Source organism: Hypomesus nipponensis, chromosome 21, assembly GCF_054491055.1.
Source record: "Hypomesus nipponensis isolate SF chromosome 21, ASM5449105v1, whole genome shotgun sequence".
In the NCBI taxonomy this organism is placed as follows: Eukaryota; Metazoa; Chordata; class Actinopteri; order Osmeriformes; family Osmeridae; genus Hypomesus; species Hypomesus nipponensis.
The window spans coordinates 6,542,515-6,568,202 of NC_140381.1; the positions used below are offsets into that span (position 1 = coordinate 6,542,515).

A 25,688-nucleotide genomic window follows, 5' to 3' on the forward strand; every position below is an offset into this window, starting at 1 on the left:
TTTGAGCCCAAAACGCCTCTATCTTACCCAGGGAACACAGGCATCTATGGTGGGAGGTTAGAAATCTCCACGGGGGGCAGTAAGTGAAAATAGACAGTCTATCCGTCTGTCTCTGTGTGGGCAAGGGGGCAAACAAAGAAAACAACCCACGAACGAACATGAAGCACATCTGAGAGGGTTGAGATTGGTCTAGATTCAAAGCAGTGTGTATGACATGTCATTGTCTTTGTAAACATGCTGTGGTCAAAAAAGAGTTCAAATCCGAGGCAGCGTTGTCTGGCTCGGGAGATCACCTAAACCCAAAGCCATGGCTGGTGTCACTCCTAGTCCTTACAATACTTCAGAGGGGATTTACATTTACATATTTAGCAGACGCACTTATCCTGAGCGACTTACAGTAAGTACAGGGACATTCCCCCCGAGGCAAGTAGGGTGAAGTGCCTTGCCCAAAGACACAACATCATTTTGCACAGCCGGGAATCGAACCAGCGACCTTCTGATTACTAGCCCGATTCCCTAACCGCTCAGCCATCTGACTCTCTGGTTTGCTAGATATTATTTTCTAACATCTCTCGACGACCCAATATCGATGTTAGCTAAACAAATTGTTTGGTTCTTTGTGGGCTACTGCGAAACAAACAAAAGCCCCAAAGGAAAACAGGTGAATCTATTTTCTCTCGTGTATATGCACTTAACCAAATGTGTTCCTCAAAGCTTTGGATAAAAGATTTGTCCTTATGACCACTCATTAAAAACAACAAAGTGCATAACATTTCATGTGAGCACTCCCAACGCAAGATTACTCAGCATACCTACCCCACACCCGAAAACAGGTTAGACCGATGTACAGAACTGGAGATCATCAGTCGATACAAACAAAGAGAAGAGAGAGAGAGAGGTACTAGAGGATCTCTTTTCCTTACCCCCCACCACCCACCACCCACCCAGAGGGATAACCTTGTTTTTGGATGCAATGCAGAGGTAAGCTCTCCCTAAAGCCCACAGCCTGGACCGTTCACACGCATATGCTGGGGCCCTGATGCAAACACTGTGAAACACAAGGCTAGACCGAGGCCAGAGCGGCAAGCTATGACATGACGCTCGCTTAAGCTCTCTACTGAATCAAAAAATATATCGTTACGATGGCGTCTTGCGGAACACTCTCCTCCTCCTCCGACTTTTTTTGTGGTCGTCTCGACAGGCGTTGTATGTGTTTTTTTAACTGGACAAAGCCCATTCTGTGCGTAAGCAAATGTACACAAGGACGTGCATGCAAACATCCATGGCTGCAAGATAAACATACACACCTATGATACACTAAAACACCTACGGTAAAGACAGACAGAAACACAAACATTCTCTTTCTTTCTTTCTTTCTTTCTTTTTTTCTCTCTCTCTCTCTCTCTCTCTCTCTCTCTCTCTCTCTCTCTCTCTCTCTCTCTCTCACTCTCTCTCTCTCTCTCTCTCTCTCTCTCTGTCCCTCCGTCTCTCTCTCTCTCTGTCTGTCTGTCTGTCCCTCCCTCTCTCTCTCTCTCTCTCTCTCTCTCTCTCTCTCCCTCTCTCTCTCTGTGATCTGTGAGCCCTTCAGCACATTCTCTCGAATGTGATGTCACTCTGGCACTGGCTGAGTTATTTCTTGGCATTTATAAACTTTACCTATAAATACTCAAAGTAGACTTTCCTACCCCTAGAATGCGTGAAAGTAGTGAAAAGGAGGTCAAATCTGCCTCTCGATAACTTTTATTACCATTTTCATTATTTCATATAACGCTATCTGCATTATGTTATAGCGGCTATGAACAGATTTCTGAGTTTACGTCCCAAAAGCTGGCTGTCCTCTGATGTTAAGCAGGTGTGGGCCCGGTCGGTAGCTGGATGAGAGTCCCAATGTTGCTGGAAATGTCCGAAAGGTGAGTTCAGCTTAGGGGCTGTGCCCAGAAAAACATGTGGTCTTTTGGATGGAGACCTGAGCACAGGAAAGGGTTGTGACTGTTGTCATTGAGGATCTGTGGGCACTTATCATAATAATGGAGGTATTGTCCTCGCTAAAGACTCAACCTGGTCCCTTAAGCTGCTATGGCTACTGAATCCTCCCCGCTTCTGATTGGTGTGTAACAGTTCCATCTCCTCCGCGTTCTCTCCCAGATTGCTGTTGTAAATAGAAGGAACACAGCTAGCAGTCTTCACTGTCTTTCTCTCCTTTCTCTCTCACTCTCCTCCTTGGCACAGGGTTGCAATGTTTATGCATTTACCAAGATTGCTGGCGGGATTGTCAGAGAAGGGGGTTTAATTTTTTCTTTTTTTCTTTCCATGCAATCTCTTGCCTTCAGAAACCATTAATGCCCATTCAACATCAACATCAAGGCAGGGCTTTGATGTGTCTTCTGGCAACAGGACCCTCGCTTTCTATGCTGCCTGCTGCTCTCTCTCGATCCCCCCTCCCCCCCCCTCTCTCTCTCTCTCTCTCTCTCTCACACACACACACACAAACTCTCCCTCTAAATCCCTCCCTCTCCCCTTGGTTCGTTCTTTACGGTTACTGTACAATCAAATAATTAAATGGATTGTCGGCAAACGATTTTACCTGGCAATTAAGTATGCAAAGTGAGTCTGCGTGGCATGAGAAGGCGATTAAAAAGGGCCCCCACTAAACATCTACAAAGGCCCCACCAGCACAATGACCGCAGCAAGGCATGGCTCGCGAGCCAGCCGAGCCTCCTTTAACAGTCTCACACAGGCATGTTGACAATAGCCCCGACCATGCTAAATGCCAATTACGACAACACAAGGAGAAATGAATGGCTGCTGTTTAGAGAAAGCGACAGAGAGAGGGATGGGGGGAGGGGGGGGAGAGTGGATGGGGGGGGGGGGGGGGGGGGGGTGACGACCGCGGACGATTAAATCAATGCAAAACCACGTTTTCTCATTTGATTCCTTTCTTCTCCGAGCACAGAGGGAGAGAAGAACACAATGTATAGGACAGATGCGACCTGTTGCCGTCGGGAAAAGAAAGTTGCCGTATGTCGGGTGCTGCACTGAAATGCAAGCCAACCCCGTCCACGTCCTCTGAAGTCACTCTTGTCACCAACCGGGCACTAGCTTGTTTTCCAATTGTCCAAAGCGCCTATTTTTGAACAGAGAGAGAGAGCAATAGAGAGAGGGAGGAAGAGAGAGAGAGAGAGAGAGAGAGAGAGAGTGAGAGAGAGAGAGGGAGAGAGAGAGAGAGGGAATGAGTGAGAGAGAGGGAGAGAGAGAGAGAGAGAGAGAGAGAGAGAGAGAGAGAGAGAGAGAGAGAGAGATTGTGAGGAGCGAGGGCCTCGACAGGGCTCCTGTGGTGGCAAAGAGGGGAATGAGACAGTCAATGTCCATCCATCAACACCTCGGAGGGGAAAAATGCCAGCAATTTTCCTGGATAGGTTTCCCTTCAAAGCCGGAGCCCCCGAGAGGTAATAAAAATAGAGCCATAAGGAGAGGAGGGGGCACGGAGGTGACGGCTGGAGGGTTACACCTGCCAAACCCACAGTCAACAGACACCTGGAGATTCTGTTCATTGTGCCTCTCCGCGTCAAAGATGGCGAGTGTCCGCGGAGGGGTGAAGCTGCGCTTCTTCCGTCAGGAAGTTGTCTGTCTTAACATTGGACAAGAGACAGAGCAGGAGCATCTCTCCAGTGGGACAGGGGTGTTCAGATGGCTGAGCGGTTAGGGAATCGGGATATTAATCAGAAGGTTGCCGGTTCAATTCCTGGTCATGCAAATGACGTTGTGTCCATGAGCAAGGCACTTCAACCTACTTGCCTTGGGGGCAATGTTGCTGTAAAAGAGTGTCTGCTAAATGACTAAATGTAAGGAAACAAAAAACGTTACTTTTGGTGAGCCCCAACTCTCTGGAGTTGGACGCTCGTTTCCGTGTCAAACGCTTTGTAAAATGCAACGCTCAGTGTTTCACGCAGCATCTCTCTCTCCAAGTCTACAGCAACTGAATTAATATTGCATTCAGATTCCGTTCCATGTTCCGTTACATGCTTAAGCCAGACCATTGAGGTAAAAGGAGCTAAGCTTTCCTCGCCGGGTGTCCTTGTACTTCCTTTGATGTCGGTGTTGACGGGAGGAGAGAGGGCAGGTCCCCAGTGCCCTCTAATCTGCCAATTGGCTCAAGGGCCACGTTCCGATCGATCATGTCCCTTATTAGGACTGAAGGGGAGCTGGGGGCTCTTAGGAGCAGTGGGAACAACGGCCCCCTCATAGGTCAATGTATACCACCCTCAGCGCATTCACGATTGAAACGTCATGGACTTGAAAACGATTAGACTTAGTAAAGGATACATGCGTTGAATGGTTTCAAAATTGCTTAGCAGTGGCAGATGTTGACGAAGCTGATGAGTATTATGGAGCTTTGAAGAGGTTGAGAATATTTCAAGTGTCGTCGCCGGGTAGGGACGTTGTCCTGTCATCGTTCCCTCCCCCCCGTGCCCCCCACACCCCAGGAAATGCAGTCAGCAGGTAAGAATTGTGTCAGAATCTAGTGAGTAAAGTGATAATGACTTGGTTCAGCCGAAGGCTCATTGTCCCAGAACCCCTTTGGGTTTCTCTCTGTGAGGTGGCAGCCAACCATAGGGATCTGCCAATCACGGAAACCAATGAGGACCTCCAATGGGTGACTCACAACAGGTATAACGGTAACCTTGTTTCTAGGGAAAGAATTAGGAACACCATAGTGGGATAGATATGGTGTAGTTTGACAAGTGTGCCAGAGAAATGTCTGTGTGAATGTAGTATATATTGAACATGGTGGTTTCCAATGGAGATATGTTACTAAACATCATAAACATGCCACCTAAAATAACCAGCTATAGATATTACCGCTCTTATTGTCATTCAACACCAAACAGCAGGGAAGCAGAAGTTTTCATTTGAAAAATATAAAACTTTAATAAAGGCTACATCTCTTAATAATTACAATAATTATAGGTCCATGTAAATCTTTAAATGAAACTCTGTATATAATGTATAATTTACAGTTTACATAAAACAAAAAAAAAGCCATGGGTTTAAAAACAAGACAAAAACAATATGATTACAGGATATTATTAAAAGCATAAAAATATCTTTTCAACATAAAGCCCTTCTGAAAACCAAGGGATCTCAAACACCCTGAATCAGGGTAGAACATGGTATGACTTCCATGTAGGCACAGGTGCTGTACTCATAAAACACTAGCAATAGTGTGTCTGTCCGTCTATCCATTACTTCAGAATGCATTATCACAATGTGTACATGAGCTCTCTTTTTCCGATAAATGTATTTTCAATTTCTTTTTAATTTAACAAAATGGTATCAATTACAAAACTCCAAAGCTATCAGAGCAACGTTGCTTGAACCTAGTACTTTAGTATAAATAAGGATCCGGAAGCTTCTAACGCGGTGACTTAAGTCGCTGCTTCCTGGCTTGAGCAGCTTGTCGTTAGCGCAAGGTTATTTTGGTGTGCTTGCTGTAAATGCTTCCGTTATTAGATGGTTATTGACCACAACTTGAGCTCCAGGTTCCTTCTGCGTGTTGGCCTCGGCCCCAGTTCGTTCCCACGTGCAAATGCCTGGTCCACAAACAAAGGCACAACTAAACAAAGATCGAGCTCCGGAGAGAGAACGAGAGGGAGGTGGAGAGAGAACGAGAACAAGGTGGAGAGAGAAAGAGGGAGGTGGAGAGGGAACGAGAGAGGCCGCCAGTCTAAGTGGAGTACACATTAACAGCAGCATATATTAAGACTGGGATTGAGCATTACAATGGCGGAAGGACGTCTCGAAAGACTAGAGACGGAACCTTCAGTTGGTTGAATAAGGTTGTTGGCATGGATACGGGCCTAGGGGAATATGGGGGGGGGGGGGGGTCTGAGGAGATAAGCTAGTGTCATACTGTTTGGGAGGGAAAAAAGCAAATACTAAAAAAACTCAATCACCACAGTATTCTCCCAATACTCAAAGCAGCTTGCCCATTGGCTGGACATGGGAGTGGTTACAAGAGGGGGGGGGGGGGGGGGGGAGGGGGGAGTTAAAGGACAATTGTTTTCAATAAATACTCAATAAAAACTTTCAGCTCATGACAAAAAGCATCAATATATATAATACATGTATATATACATATATGCATGTTTGTATGTATATGCACACGTAGAGGCGTCTTTTTTCTTTTTGTAACGACTATAGCACAAGGGGAGAGCTGGAGCCGGCGCTGGCGTGTGTTCGGAGCCCCCCCCCCTCACTCTGCTAGTGAGTCCACTTGGTCAGGAGCCCACATGGTCATGCAGCTGTAGTCTCTCGTTTCCTCGGAAACAGTCCTCTGCATCTTCAGTGGTTATATTCGCAAATTTTCAACAACAAAAAAACGCGAGGTTCGGTGAGGTGGTGGAGGGGGGGGGGGGGGGGGGGCGGAGTCTCGCCCAGAGGCCTTCACTCGCTTTCAGTCTGTAGTGACGTTCCCTTGTGTTTTTCTAAGGCTGATTGGTTAAGAAAGTCATGGAGGGCGGGACTTCCTCTGGGGCTCGGCGTACTTCATTGGCTCGTGTTCCTTCAAATCGCTCCTATTGTGCTGGATATATTAACTCTGTTTAGCTTAATAATAGAAACAAAAACAAAACAACGACAGAAAAAAGTCTGGAGCATTTCTCCATTTAGTCACTTAAAAAGTCTGCTTCCTCGAAAAAAAACGCTTTGTGCCCAAGTGGTTGGTATTTGGTTGGCAGTAGGGGGTAGGTCAGGGCAGGGTGGGGGCTGGGCTGGGGGGGGGGGCACACGTGGTGGCATCAGTCCATCCTCTCCACCTTCCCCAGGACCTTGCCCTCATACATGGGCAACACCGCCGCGTCCTCCCACACTTCCTCGAACACGGCCCCGCACTCAAACTCGTCGCTCTCCTTTTTGAAGTAGTACCTGGAACGAGACGCACAAGGGGAACAGCATGGTTAGAGAGCGTCTGGTGTGTGTGTGTGTGAGGAGGTCATCACAGTGTGTGTGTGTGGGGGGGGGGGGGGGTCACATGGCGAGGTGTTGAACACCGCGCGATGATTCGGTGTTTGAACGGCGCCTTCGAGCTCTCCTCCCCCAGTGGTTCGGGGAGGTGCCCACGCTCCCTCCCTGACACACCCGCCCGCGCACGCGGGACAGGCACGCCGCAGCGAGCCCCGCCCCTCTCCCAAACAAAGCTGACTTAGTCCCGCGCGGAGCTCTGCTGCTTTGACTTCACACTTCAAAGAGCCCAAGCATGACTACACACATGCCCCCAGCTCTGTGATTGCCCCTCCCCGGACCACTCCTGAAGAACAACTCCACGTATTAGAGACAGGCCCGCCGAGGAACGCCACTGTCGGCCATTCTACAGATGCCTATCTGTCCTGGAAGGTCTCATTAAAGTTGAAGGGGTAATTAAAGCCTGTCTTAAGTCACCCCCCCCTCCTTCTCCCTCCTCTCTTTCTAGAAATGGGCTCTGCCTCCTTCCCCACCTCTTGTCTTGGAGGGTTCTAATTGGGGCCTGCTGTCAAATGAAGGGCCTTTCTGTCACTGGGGCTGACGGTTCAGGTGCCTGAGAGTCTGCCTGTAGCTTGAACACACGTGTGCGCACACACACACACACACACCCACACACATACACACAGCCACACACTATTAAAACACAGACACACACACTTCCCAGTTCCCCGGCAGAGAACAGAGGTTGAGAGAGTGCGAGGCAAAGAGAGAGGAGGCCTTTTCTGCTCGCTCTGACTGGATGAGGGGGTGTGGGATAGACTGGACACAGGTCGAGTCTGTAGGGCGATACGCCAGGTGGGGTGGTCACAAGGTCACCTAACTAGCTTCCCACCCCCTCCTCCTGTCCTCAGGTTGGTTTCACATCTGTGAAGTCTACCCAGCCACCCAGTTCCTAATGACCAGCGGGGAAACTTTAATGATAAGCTTTGTAATGGAAAAATGCCTGGTTCAGCCCATGTGTGTGCGTGTGCTGAGGAATTCAACCCCCCCCCCCCCCCCCCCCGTTGTTTTAATTTATTTTATTTTCTGCGCGGACAAACTCCACGCTAACTCCCGCAAACAACACGTGTCGCGCAAACGGGGGGAAGAAGAGAGAAAAACAGGCTTTTCCTTTTCTCGTGTCAGCCGCAATTAGACGAGAATGCGATGCCTGACGAACCGAGGGTGGATGTTGCGGGAGCCTCGCACAGCTGCAAGGATCCCAGATCCGGTTTCAGGGTCGTTAACTTCGGGGGGGTGGGGGGTGGATGAGATTGATTGGAGGGGTGGCTATGCTTTTATCTGATGATGCCATTTCAACAAGTGGAACTGCCACAACGTGGTTCTCTGGGGTGTTGTCCGAGGGGCACGACGGAGGTGGGCGGGGGCGGGGCTCAGATCTTAGCCAAACTGAAAGCGGGAGGTTTTTTCCCCCCGTTACACGGCAACTGGACTTCCCAGAGGAGAAAAGATGCATTTCCCCAGTAACAAAACTGTTCAAAAAGGTATAACTTTGTTTCTCAGAGAGAGAGAGAGATCAAGACAGAGAGAGGCGGAGAAAGAGCAGGGGGATGAGAGAGAGATCAAGACAGAGAGAGGTAGAGAAAGAGCAGAGGGAGGAGAGAGAGATCAAAACAGAGAGAGGTAGAGAAAGAGCAGGGGGAGGAGAGAGAGAGAGAGTGCAGGGGGAGAAAGAGAGAGAGAGGAGGTCGAGAAGTCTTTCCATTGGAACATGTTTTATGTGGCACGATTTTTCTTCCTGCTACATCTGGCACCAATGGTGTCTGGCAGAGCGTGGACGTACTGTTCTCTGCTGTACTGCAGCCATAGGCCAAATTAACCAACTCCACACATTCTGCGCCATTAAAGCCAGCCGCTTCAAATCGAAACACCCCCAGACCCTCTCTTTTTTTCTCTCTCTCTCCTTTCGTTCAGGAATGATGGGATGGCTGAAGTGATGAGTTGTTTGTGATCTCATCTCTTCTTCTTCCTTCTCTCTCCGCTAACAAGCAGATGGAGCCGTGATGTTGTGACCGGCGTGCTGATGTCATGGAATAGACCAAAAATCATACCATAAGGCCGACAAAAGGTAGTTGCTTTAAATTTGCCTTGGGGTTACCGCAGGGTATATTTTGTTGGGAGTCGTATTCCATTGTGATGGAGACCAGACCAAGTAGGGTCGGAGCCTGCAGTGAAGGTGGAGGATCTGTCCGTCACAGAAGCTTGTGAAGACTGTGCCAAAACCAATATCACAAAATCAGTTCTGCCAGTCACAGGTGACGCTGTGAACTTCAGTCAGGGAATTTATTCCAACAGGAATTGTTAGGAGTGATTCATCGCATTAAAAAAAAAAGATGCCCGCGATTGCTCCTCGTGAAATTCTGAAAGCAGGAATTTGGGGGCCTCGAAATAGTGCCAGTCTTGGTGCACAAAATAAAAGAGTCGGGCTTCAAAGCCATACTTATTAAGACTGCGTTACCATGGAAATCAATACCAGATGTGACCAAACATCTCTCCAGCACAGAAAGAAATCCCCCTCTTCCTCTTTCGACAGTGGACTGGCCCAGCCTCTCTCTCTCTCGTTCTCTCTCTGTCTCTCAGCTATGCTCGCCCACCCCTGGCTCCAAGATCAACCGCTCTCACAAGTCGTCACGCTCAGTTCAGACAAACACACGTTCAAAACTCGCCCGACCCACAATCCACACAGACGCATCGACATATCCGAAAGCCCTGTTAAACGTCCGTCCACCAAACAAACCGGCTCTTCTTTCTCCGGCCTTAGCGACTCCCCTGTCTAAGGATGTGCGCGAGGTGTGAGGTGAGGTGTTTCCGTGAAGGGGCCGTGTGTGGCGCCGTTTCCCTGGGAGACGTCGAAGAGTGTGTTTACCTGTATTTGCCTTTCTTGCTGAGCTGGTCTTTGAAGTGTCCCAGGGTGAGGCTGTGGGTCTTCATGATGCTGCGGTAGGGGATCTCCTCACCACAGAAGAAGTAGGTGACCACCAGGTCACAGCCCAGGAGCCTGGAGAACACAAGGCGCAGGAACGTTAGAACGTGGGACTGTGGCACCACACACGACACTGCTGTACATCCCCCGTTTTAAAACACGGAAGGGAACATGTGAAGAGAGTTGGTTCGGTCTGAGTTTGAATAGTAAATACGCGTGTTTTCACCCCAGTTTACCCCGAGATGAACAAATGGGACAACATGCCTCTCTGACACACAAACACACCCACTTCCTGGTTGACTTGTGAGTGTGGTGTGGCTACTCTTCAGAGGACCCCGCTGACAGCTGGCCTACTGAAGGTCAGCCAATTAAAACGAAAACAGACAGTCAGGTGACTACGGCCCTGACATCAAACACCCGCCCCAAAACCCACCGACCACACCAGGGCTGGACCAAGGGCTGGTGGGGGTTCAACATAATACTGAAGTCACTGGGAGCTAGTTAACTCCGGCTTGTGTATGTTTTTGTTTGGTGTGTGTGTGTGTGTGTGTGTGTGTGTGTGAGAGAGTGTGTGTGGGTGTGCGGTTGAGTACTACTCTTAAGCGCGTTTTAATCTTAAATGATTAAAAGAGAGAGAAGAGGAGTTCAAAGGAGCGGGCATGCTGACTCATAGTGGTCCCTTTAGAGTGGAGAATGAGAGAAACAGAGAGAGAGAGGGTGAAGAGAGAAGGGAGGGCAGAGAAAGAGGGCAAGAGAGAGAGAGAGAGAGAGAGAGAGAGAGAGAGAGAGAGAGAGAGAGAGAGAGAGAGTGAGAGAGGACATACTCGTCTGTTTGAAGTCCGGGGATGGGTAAGGGTAGGGTTGCATTTCCACTGGGGAGGGGAGCAGGATGAATCCTGTCTCTTTGAAGGCTGGACGTTGAATGCCTGGCAAAGAAGGAGGGAGGGGAAAAGAGAGAGATAGAGGGAGAAACAGTGGTGTTAGACGAGGACATCAGCATTCACAACACAAGGTGAGAAAAACACAGGAGTGTCAGCTGGGGGAATCAATCTCAAACGACGCTGGCTTCGACCGTCAAAGTAGGCCGACCGGTTAAGCAGATGGTACCTATAACAACTTCTGGGTTTGTGCTTCACTGTTAAGTGACCGACTTTTGTCACCGCACAATAGTTCAAAGCAACGTCTTCATGTGACTGCTTGCGTATGTGTGCGTGGAGAGTGTGTGTGTGCGCGGAGAGAGTGTCTGAGTGTGTGTGTGTGTGTGTCCCATGGCCCTCACCTCTGTTTGGGCGGCTTGGAGACCTCCTCCAAGCGCCGGCAGGCCTCCTCCAGCTGGGCCAGGGTGTTGGGCGGGGGCAGGGGTGGCATGGCCGGGTCCTGGATGAAGGGGTGTGCTGGGTGGTGGGTGCGGAGGTGACCCCCGCTGCCCGGGCCTCCACAGCCCCAGGTGGAGTGCGTCCGGCTGGGGAGGATGTTGGAGGCCGGCTCCAGGAGCTGGGGCTTCTTCAGGCCTTGCGTGCTGCTTGGGGGAGGGGGAGGAGAGAGAGAGAGAGAGAGAGAGAGAGAGAGAGAGAGAGAGAGAGAGAGAGAGAGAGAGAGAGAGAGACAGGTAAGCATACATATGGGGAACTTCAAATGCTGCTCAGTGCCTGGGAGCCGAAGGTTCTTCCCCACAAGCTTACCCTACGGAAGCTCTGACTAGGAGTTCCCCTACATCCCAGCCCCTGCTGGCGGGTCAGACCCAGGGGGTAGTTGATCCCCTCAGTGGGTCACTGTGTGACGGCCGATCGCTCACCTGTGGGGCTTGTGCTTGCCCTGCCGCTCGCTCTCCAGGATCCACTGCCAGACGTTCTGGGAGCGGTCGCTGACGTCCAGGGTCAGGTGGGGCGTCGAGGGCCCCTCCCCGTGGCCTGGGCTCAGCCCCTCCCCGAGCCTGGGGGAGCGCTTGGACAGGGTGCTGCAGCGCCTGTTGGAAGACAACGGGGGGAATTCCGATTAGACTTAGCTCTATAAAAGATTCGGTCAAAGATATGAAGGCTCAGAATCGTTTTACAGGGGTACAGAACAGCTCATAATTGGGGGTCGTGCGTGCGTGCGCGCGTCTGCGTCGGGAATCGTATGGGCCGTACCCGGGGGAGAAGTTGGAGTAGTCAGCGCCCCCTGGAGGGCAGAGGCACTGCACGCGCTGGGCAGCATCCGCCTCAATCTGCTCCTTGGTCCTGGGCCCGGGGTGATGATGGTGGATGTAGTGGTGGTGGATGTGCTTGGTCGACGGCCTGCCGCCGCTACCCAGAATGCCCTTGGGGCCGCCGGGGTAGGGTCCAAGGAAGGAGGGGATGAGAGCGCCGGGCCGGTCCGGGGATCGCGAGCGTGGGGAGTGGCGAGCCACACCGGGAGACTGGCAGCCTGGGGTCTTGAGGACGCGGGATAGGTGGTCGTCTAGTATGGCCTGGGGGTCTTCCTCGCAGGGGCCCCCAGGGGGGAGCAGAGGGTGGTGGAAGGGGGTGGAGATGGGGAGGTCGCTGTCCTCCTTCTCATCCTCCTACACACACACACACACACACAAACAATAAAAAAAGAACAATTGTTATTGGATGACACCCATTCATTGGATGATTCACATTCTACAGTCTCGTAAGGCTTCAGACAAAAATACATTTTGGGGGGGACTTTAAACGTAACCTTGCGGTTTTAACGTCACACCACCGAAGGACAAAACGTTCTTCAAGTTCACAACACCCAATCCATAAAAACCTTGCAAAGTTTGACTGAAGAAAAAAAAAAAAAACACATGCGTGGTCTTTCTAAAAAGCAGGAAGATGTGAGAGCTCTTCCGAGTTGTGGAGGACTTGATCTGGGTCTCTCTCTGCGCTCGCTCTGTTATCCTCTCTAACAGGCCCTGGGTGTGCTTCATCTGGAATGCACAGCGCGCCTCACAGAGAGAAGCCCTTTCCCCTCACCACTGGAGAGTTAACTAAGCGCTAACTGTTTGAGGAGCTTTGAGTGTGTCAAGAAACATAAGTTTGAAACTTCCCGGGACCAAAAAAAAAAAAAAAGAGAGAAGAGAAATGAGGCTGGCCTCTAAATTCCTTCCTCTCTTTTCTGTCAAGACCTTCTCCAAACGTATTAGCTTCTGTGCTGCTATAATGCTAATTCCTCACATAGCTTCCCTGAAGGACTAACTGTTTCACCAGAAAGTGTCAGCAAAGTCACCTGTGTTCGGAGTCAGGGTTGGTGAGTGAAAGGTGTATGTGTGTGTGTGTGTGTGTGTGTGTGTGTATGTGTGTGTGTGTGTATGTGTGTGTGTGTGTGTGTGTGTGTGTGTGTGTGTGTGTGTGAGAGAGAGCTCACCTCCTGGATCTGCTGCAGCCTCTCCTCCAGAGAGCTCATGGTGTCCTGCTCCCTCTTCAGCTTCTCCAGCCTGGAGATGAGCTGGGCGGCGAAGGCCGAGGGCTCCACCGGGGTCATCTCCTTGGGCAGCCTGTGAGTCCTCTGTGGGGGGCACACAGCGAGCGAGAAGGGGACGGTCACTTCTGAGAACACCACTCCAGCCCTTCGTTAGTGTCCACACCCGGGGGGGGGGGGGGGGGGGGGGGGGGTTCGGCATCCACTGAACGCGCCCCGGCCTAATCCTCCACTTGGAAGCTTGTTTCAAAGAGTTTGCTACTCCCAGACAGAGGCCTAATTCCATGCCCTTGCCCCTAAGCTCACTCCGCCCCTCCTTCCCCCGCGCCCGCTGCCCTTGGCACTGCCAGGGCCGCGCGGAGGGGCGGCGGGTGGGTAGCAGTTGGTCCCGCTCAGAAGGGCGAGGCCTCCCGCCTGCACCCTCAGCCAGCCATCCAGCCAGCCAGCCAGTCAGCCAGCCTCTGAAGTCAGCCCACTTCAAAGGGCCCCTTGTCAAACATCAAACGCACACTAGGGGTGGGGAGGGGACACGCGGCTTTAAATCTCGGCCTCGAATAAAAGCCAGATATCGACAGAGATGAGAGAGGGTGAAAAAAAGGGGGGCAGGGTGGGGTGGGGGGGGTGAAATTAAAAAAAGAAGTGGGGGGGAAAGATTGAGAGATGTGCGCTGGTGGACTGGTGGAGGGAGTGTGCGAGGGAGGAGAGGAGGATAGAGGAGTCAAATAGCAGGGAGATCTGAGGGGAAGTAGTAATTTATTTTCCTGACTGCACGCAGGGCACCACTGAGGTACTGTAGTCACATTATCCCTCCTTTCCCCTCTCTTCCCCCTGCCTCTCTCTCTCTCTTCCCATCTCCCTCCCTATTTTTTCTTTATCTGGCACGCTGGCTTTCTTGATTTTGACTCCCTTTTTTGTTGTTCCTCTCATCTCTTTGTAGAGACGATGAAGGGAGGGAGAAGAAAGGCGAGCGGGGCTGCTGGCGGAGGAGCCTCGCCGCCGTGCGCTCCCAGCCCCCGCTGCCTGGGGCCCTGGTGCATCATGGGAGAGAGAGCCATCTCCAAATCAGGAGGGAGGCATTAAAAGAAAACAAGTGGGGGGAAAGGAAGAGAGAGAGAGAGAGAGAGAGAGAAGGAAAAAGAAAGAAGCAGACAACAAGGAAGTTCAACTGACTGCACCCCCCCCCCCCACACACACACACACACACACACATCTCCCCCTTTCTCTCTGACACACATACACGTAGTGTTTGTGGCAAAATCATCGGTTTCTTTTACCGCCCTGCCTCCTGTCCAGAACCCCCCCCCCCCCCTCTCCCGCCGCCCTTCAATGTCCATTCAGTATCAATTCAACACCATTCATCCAGGCCATGCTGTACCACGCTTAGCAAGGCCCATTATGACCTGCAGCTCCTCTAAGCCAGGAACTCATGTGTGGAGGGTGGGGGAAGGGGGAAGGGATGCCAGGGTGACACAAAGAAGGGGGGGGGGGGGGGGTGAAGGGTTGGGTCACAGTTGGAAGTTGTCAATGGAGGGGAGCTATGCAGCCAGGGTTCTATTCATCCCAGTGATCAAAGCCCTGCTAGAGTAGTTCGATCACTGCTTTTAGGGAGTGAGTAAGGTTGGGGGATAGCTGACCCTGAACCTCCACACCACCACCACCACCATCACGTTATATTGTCCTCAACAATGTTTCTGAGGAAGAATGTCACAAGAACATTTCTGACAGCTTTACAGAAGCAACCAGGGCTGTGTGTGCGTGTGTGTGGGGTGACATTAAGGGGTATGAAGACCCCAAAAAGTAGTATGCAAATTGAGTCTTTCATTTTACCCCAGACTTTTATATGAAAATGAGCAGGTTTGACAGAAATATAGTATTCTGTCATAACATGCACATTGAAGGAAGGGGGGGATGAGGGGAATACAATGAAATAAAAACACAGCTTTCCCCACGGGGCCACGGAACCCAGTTGTAGTCTCGCTTTTCACACGCGAGTATAACAAAGTTTGAGTCGGGAGAGATTAAAAAAAGACACAAAGGCATCTTAACAGGAAGTGAGGGAAGGGGAACTCACAGGAAAATGGGGTAGCGAGACCTGCCCATTGATCTGAACGTTTCGATGCATCTCTCTCTGGAGTCGCTTCTTGGTGCCCAGCTTGTAAGGAGGAACTCCATCTCTGTGGAGAAAAGACAGGGAGACGACGATAAAAAAAAAGAAGAAAGAAACAGAAATAAGAAATAAGAAAAAGGGTATAAAAGGAAAAAAAAAAGTTGTGCAAAACTGGAAGGAAGTCAATGCTAGCAAACGCTAACACAAAGTTATGCTAAACTCTGTTTATGTTTAAGTTTGGTATAACTTGACCTTTGACCCTGCATAGCCCTGTAGTTACAACACATTAGCATTATTAGCAGCTGGAAGGTTAGGCTAACTCTTGGGGATAGAACCCTGTGGCGGCCGCTTGTCATTGAAGTGATCAACCCAACGCGCCCCCCCCCCCCAGACCACATTATGGCCAAATCAAAGAGCCAGAGAGCCCTTGATGGCACCGCAACAAAAACATACCGAACAAAACACGGCATGACAATGGCAAAGATATGCTTAACACCCAGCCTCCGAGTTCAAAAGGAGAGTCCCACTGGTCATTTCACATTAGCCTTTGTCAACATTCAGAAGTGGCGGTTTACAAAATGGCACCTTTGCGAAGCTGTTTGAGTTTGTAGAGTCTGTGGCAGTTTTCTCCTCTTATCTTTCTCACTGGAACGTGTTAAGAATCGAAAGCTAGCAATATTGCTAAAAGTACAGTCTATGGCCAATATTTCATTTGGGGGTGGGGTGAGAGGAGGAGAAGGAGAAGAATCTCATTCTTTTTCTCTCATTCTCAATCCCTTCTCTTCTCTCGTAAGTAGACTACTTTTCCAGTCAGCTGCCATTTAAGCCAGGCCAATTATCTTGGCCTTTTCGGTTGCTCAGAAGTGTGTGACCTAGCCCAAACGCTAGTTTTTCCGCTGCCTCTTTGAAATCTCACACTCATGCACATATGCACCCGCTGCCATCTTCGTTTGGCAAGCGCTCCGCTGCAAGTCTCTGATCTCGGCAACATCAAAAGGCTGGTTTGTAAGATAAGGTAATGTTTGAAGTTGGCGCAGAAGCATTCCCCAGCGTCCAAGTAAATCCATAAATAAGATATAAGCAAAAAGAGAGAAAAAATCCTGCCCCCCTCCAGATGACTGCCCCCCCCCCTCCCCTTTTCAAACCAACCCAAATCCTCCTCTTGTTCTTTATCTGTAAATGAGATTCACATTTGCAGTGTTGCCTTTTAACCGCTGTAAAAGGGCGCACTAATCAAATTGTTCCCCCCAATGAGAAGGGAAGACGCTGGGTTCTTTATTACAATCGGTGAGGGGTGGGATAAAGAGGGGGAGAGACAGAGGGAGAGAGAGACACTAGAGGAAGTGGATGAGCAGACATGTAGTGAAAGACCTTGGTGTGAACTAACAGAGAAGTAATCGTCTAGGTTTGCAACGTGCAGTGCTTTCAATAACGAAGACGGATTTTGTGTCCAGTGTTGCTTTCCTTTACAAAAACTTCCCGTGTTTGTTACTGCGCCTGGAGTCTGACCGCAGTGGCAACCAGTGTGGAGGCTGACCAGACAAACATCCAAGATGCAAGCGGCCATCTCTCTTCAGCAGGTTTCTAATAAGTGGAGTGTGGTGTCGGAATCAATACCTTCCAAACTACACTCTGAAGATAACAAGCCACAAACCCTTTAGGGCACTCCAAGAAACAGCTCCCCCCACAAAAAAAAAACCTGCAGTACCAACTAGACAGGAGGAAGGTATCAAGCCATCTACCCTGCAGCAGCACCCAGACCAACTCCAAACATCTTCACATCTCTCAGTCCTCTCACCCCCCACCCCGCCTTCCTCTATCCAGCTGTTTTAATCAACCCAAACCTCCCCTTTCTTGGACCAAACCGTGTGATGGCCGAGCCCCCCTTTTGTGGCGACCGGGGAGGAGTGAAAACAGCCATGGTCTCTTTCACAGTGCCTTAGTTTATGGGGATCTCCCATTCAGTTGTGCAAGTCATTTTCAAAGCAGCCAGCCACCCTCTTATCCCCTTAAGCTCCCCTCACCTAACAATAGGCTGAAAGCGATTCAGTTAAGCCCTTTATACTCCATGCACTTTACGTTCTCACTCCCTTGCACTCCAAGCCTCGCCGCTCTGGCTATTGGTTGGAGTGGGACAGGAGGGAAGTGGGGGGAGGGGGGGCCGACTGATTTTTCAGGGGGTACCCATGCTCTGGGGCAGTGGGAGTCCCTCATGACCTATCCTGAGGTCCCAGAAATGAGTAACCCCCGTGAAAGCCTCTCCGACACATGATCTCAGCATGGCGGGGGGAGAGGCCAGTGGCAGGAAACAGACCCACCATGTGAGTAAGCCTCCTTTCATTTGGTGCCAACATTTTTCAATGAGTTTGTCTTAAGGCCCGAATGGCTATTTCCACCCTCCCCAAAACCTCCCTCCCCCTCTTGCCCCCTTCACTCTCCAAACTCCCTCCCTCGTTTCTCTCCCTCTCCCTCAAGCTCTTCAAAGGAAAAGGGTGATTAGATAATGTGAAGACGAAGAAAACAAGTCTGTTGTGGCAGAAGGGTGGGTGGGTGGGATAGATACATTTCTACTTTGAGGGGAAACAAGGCAACACCCACCCACCCACATCAAGAAGTTCCTTTTTTTTGCCTGTAACACATCAGAATAGACTTCAAAAGGTCTTTCGACATAATGACTTTCCCAGAGTTATCTCCTTGGGGCCCTAGCGACTACACATTAATAGAATTACCTGAAGTCAATCAGAGAAGATAACTACAACACCTCTGTTCCCTCTACGTTACAACAACATGTCATAGCCTACTTGAACTCTTTAGAACCTCTTTGCTAATTTTATTTTTATTTTTTCTCCACTTGAAAGGTGTTTACTGAATGATAACCCTGATGATCCTCATGCTTTGGACAGTGTGGAACTTCTACTATCTGTGTCTAAGTTTCTTGTGTCGGGTTTCTGTTTGGGTCAGCCGAATGGAACCCCTTCGAAGTTCATATCCATTCCAGGTGCAGACTCAGAAGGAATCTCGACTGCTGAGGCTGCTGCGGTTTGGAGCACTTACACACTGCTGTCTGTCATGGACATGGAGTCGTCCGTCATGGCGTCGCTGGAGATCTCGCTGTCGTTGGCACTGGTGACGGGAGCGAACACGTAGCCGGAGTTGACGAGGTAGGGACTGGCAGGGTCTCCCCGTCGGTGTGACCTGCAGAGAAACAACCGGAAGGGTTTTAGAGTTGTATCTCTTTTTCTCCACCTTCCCAAAAAAACTAAACAACAACAGGTCTTTCTGTGAATCAAATGTGTGAACGTTTCGCAGCGCTGATGGACCAATGTTGGCCAAACTGTGCTGCTATGGAAAAACGGGTGTACTCGAGTCCACATTTCGTAAGATGTCTTTGTTTTGGAAGCAAAAAGTAGGAATTTGGAGTTTGTTCTGAACTTTTTAAACTTTTAGAGTTTCGACAGATTTTTGTAATTAGAGTCTCTTTCCTGAGACTTTGGGGCCTCAGGAATGTGACAACAGAATCTGAGGGGCTGTGGCGTTTCTTTTTTCTCTCTCCCTCTCGCTTTCAGGTCCCCTCCCCCATCGCGCAGGGGGGACCGGAGGGGCGAGGGAGGGAGTGAAGTGAGCAGCCCAGCTGTATGTGAATGAACAACAGCACTTCCCCTCTCTCTCTCGTTTTTCTCTCCTGCTATCTCTCCACCCTTTTGTTTGGGCAAGGCCCCTACTCCCGCACTTTTCCACTCTGAATCTCTCTCTCTCCCTCTTCCTCCCCTTTCCTTGGGAGTGTTTTACCCCCCCCCCCCCACTCCCTCGCCTCTCTCTCCCTCCTTTACTCTCATGTCTTCTCTCTTCAAGTCTGGGGCTCCTCCTTGCACCCTCCCCCTTACAACAACTGCCCCCCCCCCCCTCCCATCTTTTCTAAAGTCTCTCCCTCTCTCTTTCTACTCTCTCCTGCTGTGTTGCATTCCTGTTCCACTAGTGAAGGGGGTGGACAAGGAGGAAGGGGGGAAAGAAGGGGAGGGGGGAACTTGAGCTTAAAGCTGGGAGAGAGAGACACAGAGAGAGAGAGAGAGAGAGAGAGAGACACAGAGAGAGAGAGAGAGACACAGAGAGACACAGAGAGAGAGAGATACAGAGAGAGAGAGAGAGAGAGAGAGAGAGAGAGAGAGAGAGAGAGAGAGAGAGAGACAGAGACAGAGACAGAGAGAGAGAAAAAAAAGGGGAAGGAGGGCCTCTTTCTTTATGAGAATGCCTACTGCCGGGAGTGCTATGTTGAGAACCCCAGCATGACTAAAGCCGTAGGCCCCAAGCTCAAACCTGACCTTTGGAAGGTTCGCGCAAAGAGTCAGGTACTTAGCACAGCTGGGCTCTCCACTCCTACCCCCCCCCCCTTTCTCTTTTCTTTCATGAGCTTCTCTCTCCTTCCTGTCTTCCCTTTCCCTCCTCTCCCACTCCAAAGAATGCTTAGTCTCTGTCAGAGGGATTTTTCAAAAAGGAGAGATAAAAGTGTTCAGTGGAAGGGAGGAAAAAAAAAATCACAAGCAAAAAAAACAAAAACAAAAAAAGGATTGGAAGGGGGGCTTTGGGGGGCAAACAGAGCTGGTGATGTGCTGTTGTTGATTTCTCTTTATCAGTTTTGAAGAGAGGGGCAAACATTTCAGAGGAAAAAAAGAGAAGAAAAAAAGAGAATCAGAGCATCCGAGCAGTGGCAAAATTAGTTCCACATGTTTCAGATGGAAATTCGTTGACCTACAGAGATGGTCGAGGGGGCATGGGGGAGAGGGAGGGGGAGAGTGGGAGAGAGGGAGGGGGAGAGTGGGGGAGAGGGAGGGGGAGAGTGGGAGAGAGGGAGGGGGAGAGTGGGAGAGAGGGAGGGGGAGAGTGGGAGAGGGAGGGGGAGAGTGGGAGAGAGGGAGGGGGAGAGTGGGAGAGAGGGAGGGGGAGAGTGGGAGAGAGGGAGGGGGGGAAGGAGGAGTGTGGAGAGGGGAGAGGAGGGGGTTCTCCCTTTCTTTGGTGAAACACAAGAATGTCGGGAACACACCAGGAAGCTGAAGAGATGCCCTCATGTCAACAATCCCGAGTGCCTTCCAGTTTCAAACTCAACATAGCCCCTTCAGAACATCCTGACCGCCACGGCAACACTGACTGCAGCCTCAGAAATGACCATCATCTTGCTTCAAAATGGTTAGCCACGCTGTCTAGTGGGCATTAACTGTGTGGGCTAAACGGAGTTAACTAGTTCCATGTAACAACGGACTCAGAGCACGCATCAAACTCAGTGTTAATTGAAGTATTCCTATTGTAGACGCGCTCATGTCTCCCAACCCTGCTTTGAAAAACAATGCTGATTTGTTTGACAGGGAAACGCATGTTTCCTTTTCCCCCCAAAGAATCTGTGTTTTCTAACAAAACGAGAACTTTTCTGAGAGCTCTGTGGTAATTGTGTCCAGATGTGGTCTTTTTTATTGTATGAACAACACCAGGAAGTATTTTGGTGAAAAGCTCAGTAACTGCTCTTTGATGCAAACTCATACATAAAATCCACACTTTGAGATGGTTCCCTGAACTGAAGAGTTTGCAGCTGCTGGACAATACGTGGGACGAGATCTTAAGAAATAAGCCCAAATGCTTTCCAGAGACGCTTTTTCTTTCATCTCCGACCAAGAGGCAAATATCTCCCCTTGGCTTAGTGTTGCGCGTACGTGTGTGTTTCTTTGAGACTGGCTAGAATTTAAATGCTTAATATAATACAAGCAGGATGCAACAACAACAACAAAAGAGAGAGAGAGAGAAATGTGGCAGAAACTTTTTGGAACAATAGTACGACAATGTTTCAAGTTACAGCAGCAGTCAAACTTGGTGTCTGAATCTATGCCTGTACCGGAGGAAGAGTTTCAAAGCACAGGAAACTTGAGCAAACCAGCAGAGGGCTGCCTTCGAGACAGCATTTACTTAAAAGGAAGGACCACATCCATTGATGTTTTGCACCCCCCTCACCCTTCCCTTCTTCTACCCTCTACACCCCCCCTCCCCAACTAACTGCAAGGCAGAGAGAGGGGACAAATATATAAGAGATATGTTTCCCTTTGATGAAGCTCCTTTATCTCACAGAGTAATCTGTGAAGTAACTCTATGGCAAAGAGGGGCGTTTTTATATTTGTACCACTTTTTAGCAGGTAGTGCCAATTTCTTAAATTAGGCTTCAGGCAAAAATGCATGTACCCCCCCCCCCCCACACACACACACACACACACAAACACACACACACCAAAACATAAAAATAAAAAAAATGATAATAATATCAAAATTATCCATGCACGATCAATACGGTAGCAAGCACATGCCGTTCATGTTGTGCAATTAATATCTCAAAACTCATATTAAATGAGAGAGAAATGTATTATAAATTACATGTCTTACCTGTACCCATTTTCCAGCACTTCCGCCGCTGTCCGGATGGTAGCAGTGGCCCTCAACGCTTTCGCCGATAGTCCAACAACAGATGCCAATGTTTTCGCCTTCAGGTCACTACAACTCCACTCTTCTTCTTCAATAAGAGGTGGAAGATATCCACACATCAACTTCAGACTCCCGAGACCGCTATGGTTCACATACGCTGCGTTCTCGCAACCGGTGCGCACGTATTCGAGGTATATGTCAGAAGTTAAAAACATCTGGTACGCGTTCTCTTCCATGGTTGACTGAATTTCCGTTTGTGCTTGGTCAAACATCGCAGAGTCTATAAGTTGTTTCTTAATACTATCCCTTATGAAAGTCTTCGTAGCAGGTTTCAATTGCTTGGAAACAATGCTGTTGTTTTCTATGTACCGTTTGAAAATAACTTTGGCAACTCGTAGCGTTTTGGTATCCTTTAAGTCCATTTGCCTGAAGCCATTGCAGGCAAACCAGAAGTCCAAAGTGTCCACGCATTTCTCCCGCTCCAAAAAGGTCCTGAAAAGAAGAGCACCGTCTTGGTCACCTAGTAGAAAATGCAAAGACTTCGTCCACCGGGCAAGGGGCGAGTCCGGAGACGCGCTCCCCTCAGGTTCTCCAAGTCCATCCTCGTTCCTCCTCGGTGTGGAACCGGGAGACGCAGTGGTGACAACTTTAGCCTTGATTTGGGTTGTCATTTTGGCTGGCTTGCTGGGATTGTGGCATGACGCCTCTCCCTCCTCCCCCGGTACCGGAGGACGAGGTGCGTCTTCTCTGAAGCTACTGCTGATATGGTCCGTAAGCGCCCAGCTCATGGCTCCAGCTCCGGTTGCCGTGTGTGTGTTGCCGTTGTGCCTACACTGAGCTTGAATGTGATCCTTCTCACTCTCTCAAATCAGCGGGGGAGCTTCTCAGCTTCTCTTCACTCTGAAACAGAAAGTATTGATCTAATCAAAGCCAGATCCTGCCAACTTCAAAGGTAGACATGAAGTAAATAGTCCTTTCAAACCCTGTCCGTTTCCCAGAGAAAGAAAATATGAAAGCCTTTTTAATTCCGTTATCTGTTTATTATCTAAATGAGAGATCAACTGAACCTAATTCACAATGCGCATTGATCTGTCACATCAGAACCTTTTGACGAATCGTTTCATACAGACACAAATATATCCCCTAAAGCGTGGCTAAAAGACCATTAATGTGTTTCTATGTGATCCTTTGTCGTAGCCATTATTTCAAATAAAATGTAATATATTTTTCGAAACGGTAGGATCCCATCGGCATCATGCATAAAGACTCGTTTCTCTCGTAACCTACCACTTGACTCAAAAACCCGGGGATGCACGCAGCCAACCAAGCTAGAGAGGTAAAAAAAATATATATCAGATGCGCAACAATGGCATAACGTTGGCTTTTGTATTGTGTATAAAAGCCCCCGGGGGAAAGCGAAGCGCTCAATCGTACAGTGTTCGCGATCGATATTCCTTTAATCATTGGCACAGTTAACCATCTAGATTTCAGCTCACATGTCGGCTATAGCACGCCGCTCAGACTGGCTACAGAGCACAAGGCAATGTGCCTGTGGAACAAGACACGACTATCAAACACTTCTCTCGACTAATGTTCACTCAAAAGTTACTCTTAAATGTCCAAATGAGCACTTATGTACAATCTAGCTGGCTAGTGAGGCATTAGATAAGCAGAACAAGTTCTTCAGCGATCTCAATTCCTACAGTTCTACAAGGTACCATAGCTGTAACGCGTTTTGCGCCGTAGCGTGACTGTAATTAAGTAGGCAATATTTGAAAACACTACAGGTTATTGTACTTTACCTTGCAACAATGTATCAAACTGCACTTGGATCAAATCTGTTCCTAAACTGGGCAACATGTCTTGTGCAAAAAGATCACACTGCACCACATACCATTGTAAAACGAAATCCGAGTAGAGCCCAAAAGTGAGATGGAAGATACTCCAGTTACATGCGTCTTCTTTAAAAGAGTATATCCAGTCAAACTCGAATGCAATAGTAATCCGACAAACGGGAATGTGAGATGTCGGACTGTTGACTATGCACTAAACCACATGTGTTTCCTTCCAAGTAAGAGATTGGTCTAATGTGCCCTGTCCCATTCAACAACTGGCCCCAGAAAGAGCAGGCAGTGTTCCTATGTAGATCAGAGGGGGGTGTCAAAATTTCGAGGAGGAGGGGGTATAGCCTACATCCCACTTTTTCCTTCTTCAAAGAATACGATTACTACATCCCCAACCAACAAACTATTCTATCTCCACGTTTGCTTATAAACTATAAACGCACAAACTCAATTGCTCACCTATAGCCTATTCTTTATCTATTTTACCGTATTTTCTCGCCCACAATCGAGACATGTAGCCTACATTTCTCAACTTCAAAGCATTGCAGCAACACATCAAAGCAACCGAGAGAGGGGGTATTGGTTAAGGCTGCAGAGCAGCATTCTTACAACTTACCATCGATGCACGTTAGAATGTCTTCCTTCGATTATAAACAGTGCGTAAAGACACAAACAGTCCCAAAAGTATTCCAGTAAAGACAAATATCGCCAGAGTTCTTTTCCGTTGTAATGTTTATATCAGGAACGAGGGGGATTTTTATTTTGTATAACCTTAACAAGAAAACGCGTTTCCTCCATACTCAGGTACTGTTTCAAGTAGTCGACGCAGGCGGCAGATATCCTCTAGGCTATTTCAAAACGAACTGGGTTGAGGGTTTAACTGTGGACATCAAAGTAAAGAACCGCCGGCCTGGTCCCGGAAGATAGATAAAAAACAACTACTCTTCTTTGCGATTTCAAAAAGCTAAAACCAGCTAACATGAATAGTGTCACATCGACTGCTTTATTCAGACAGCGAATAGACCCTAAAACGATACATTGAACAATAGTCGGCAGTATTTAGAGGGCTGTGTAAAGGTTTTTAGAGACAGCAAAGTTTTTACTGGGTTGTTAGGACCTTATCAAAGACTGGCAATCTCGAGCCAACTCCCCGAGGCTTTGGAACGTCAGAAGTAAGTGATCTACCGCCCCAATAGCATTATCCCTGCAATCCGTCTGTTGCTACATAAACTTTAAAGAGACATACCTCCCTACTTGCATATTTAATATTTTAACCCCTTACTTTCCATAAATGACAAAATAATACGTTTTAATCCATCATAATTATACAATTTATTTATACAAATCAGTGATGTTGATGTATGTATTTAATGTGTTTTTTTTTTTGTATGAACAACACTTATATTGTATTTAACAATACTTAATGTATTGTCTGACCAGTGAAACGCACCTTAATTCATGTCGTGATTGTAAAATATTACATTTTATTGAATTGCTTTCTTTATGAATGCCCTACACTGGAACAATGACGGTCAAATTATTATTAATAAACTACTCATTAGTCACCATAACATACTTGTCTAATCCACACACGAGAGTTTGGCATAGACTGACATTTAGCTCAAATTGGACACAGAGTAAAGGACTGAGTAAACTCTCGGCTTTTTAATTCGGATGACTTTCCTAATGTCATTGTGCCGGAATCTTAAAGAGAGGGCTAGACAGTGATCCAATCCCATGGTACTTCAAAGGCTATATTGTCCCTTTGATGTTGGGAAAAAAATTCAACTTTAGAGAGAAAATATATTTATATAAGCGAATTCAAACTCACAAGACGTATTGGATGGTATAAGGGATGCAACATAACATGTGTCTTTAAAGTGGTGCTCATTGATATTTGCGCACATTAATCATTATGTATGCACACTGAATA

At 48.6% G+C, this 25,688-nt stretch overlaps 1 protein-coding gene across 1 annotated transcript; it reads right to left on the reverse strand.

The window, feature by feature from the left end:
* Positions 1–6,428: 6,428 nt before the first annotated feature.
* Positions 6,429–24,006, reverse strand: LOC146237659 (axin-2-like). Its single transcript, XM_084685103.1, has 11 exons — positions 23,806–24,006; positions 21,873–22,811; positions 18,510–18,650; positions 15,420–15,522; positions 13,295–13,435; positions 12,073–12,485; positions 11,739–11,909; positions 11,223–11,462; positions 10,768–10,869; positions 9,887–10,018; positions 6,429–6,924 (listed from the first exon to the last, which is right to left on the reverse strand). The coding sequence occupies exons 2-11, from the start codon at positions 22,697–22,699 to the stop codon at positions 6,798–6,800; spliced, it is 2,397 nt and encodes a 798-aa protein (XP_084541229.1). The 5' UTR covers positions 22,700–22,811; positions 23,806–24,006; the 3' UTR covers positions 6,429–6,797.
* Between the last annotated feature and the right edge of the window lie 1,682 nt (positions 24,007–25,688).

Excerpts from the sequence above, each read along its gene's own strand:
- LOC146237659 (XM_084685103.1), bottom strand. The coding sequence starts at position 22,699 with ATGAGCTGGGCGCTTACGGACCATATCAGCAGTAGCTTCAGAGAAGAC. Across the intron at positions 18,651-21,872 it reads GTGCTGGAAAATGGGTACAG|GTCACACCGACGGGGAGACC; the intron begins GTAAGACATGTA and ends GTTTCTCTGCAG. Across the intron at positions 11,463-11,738 it reads GGCAAGCACAAGCCCCACAG|CACGCAAGGCCTGAAGAAGC; the intron begins GTGAGCGATCGG and ends TCCCCCAAGCAG.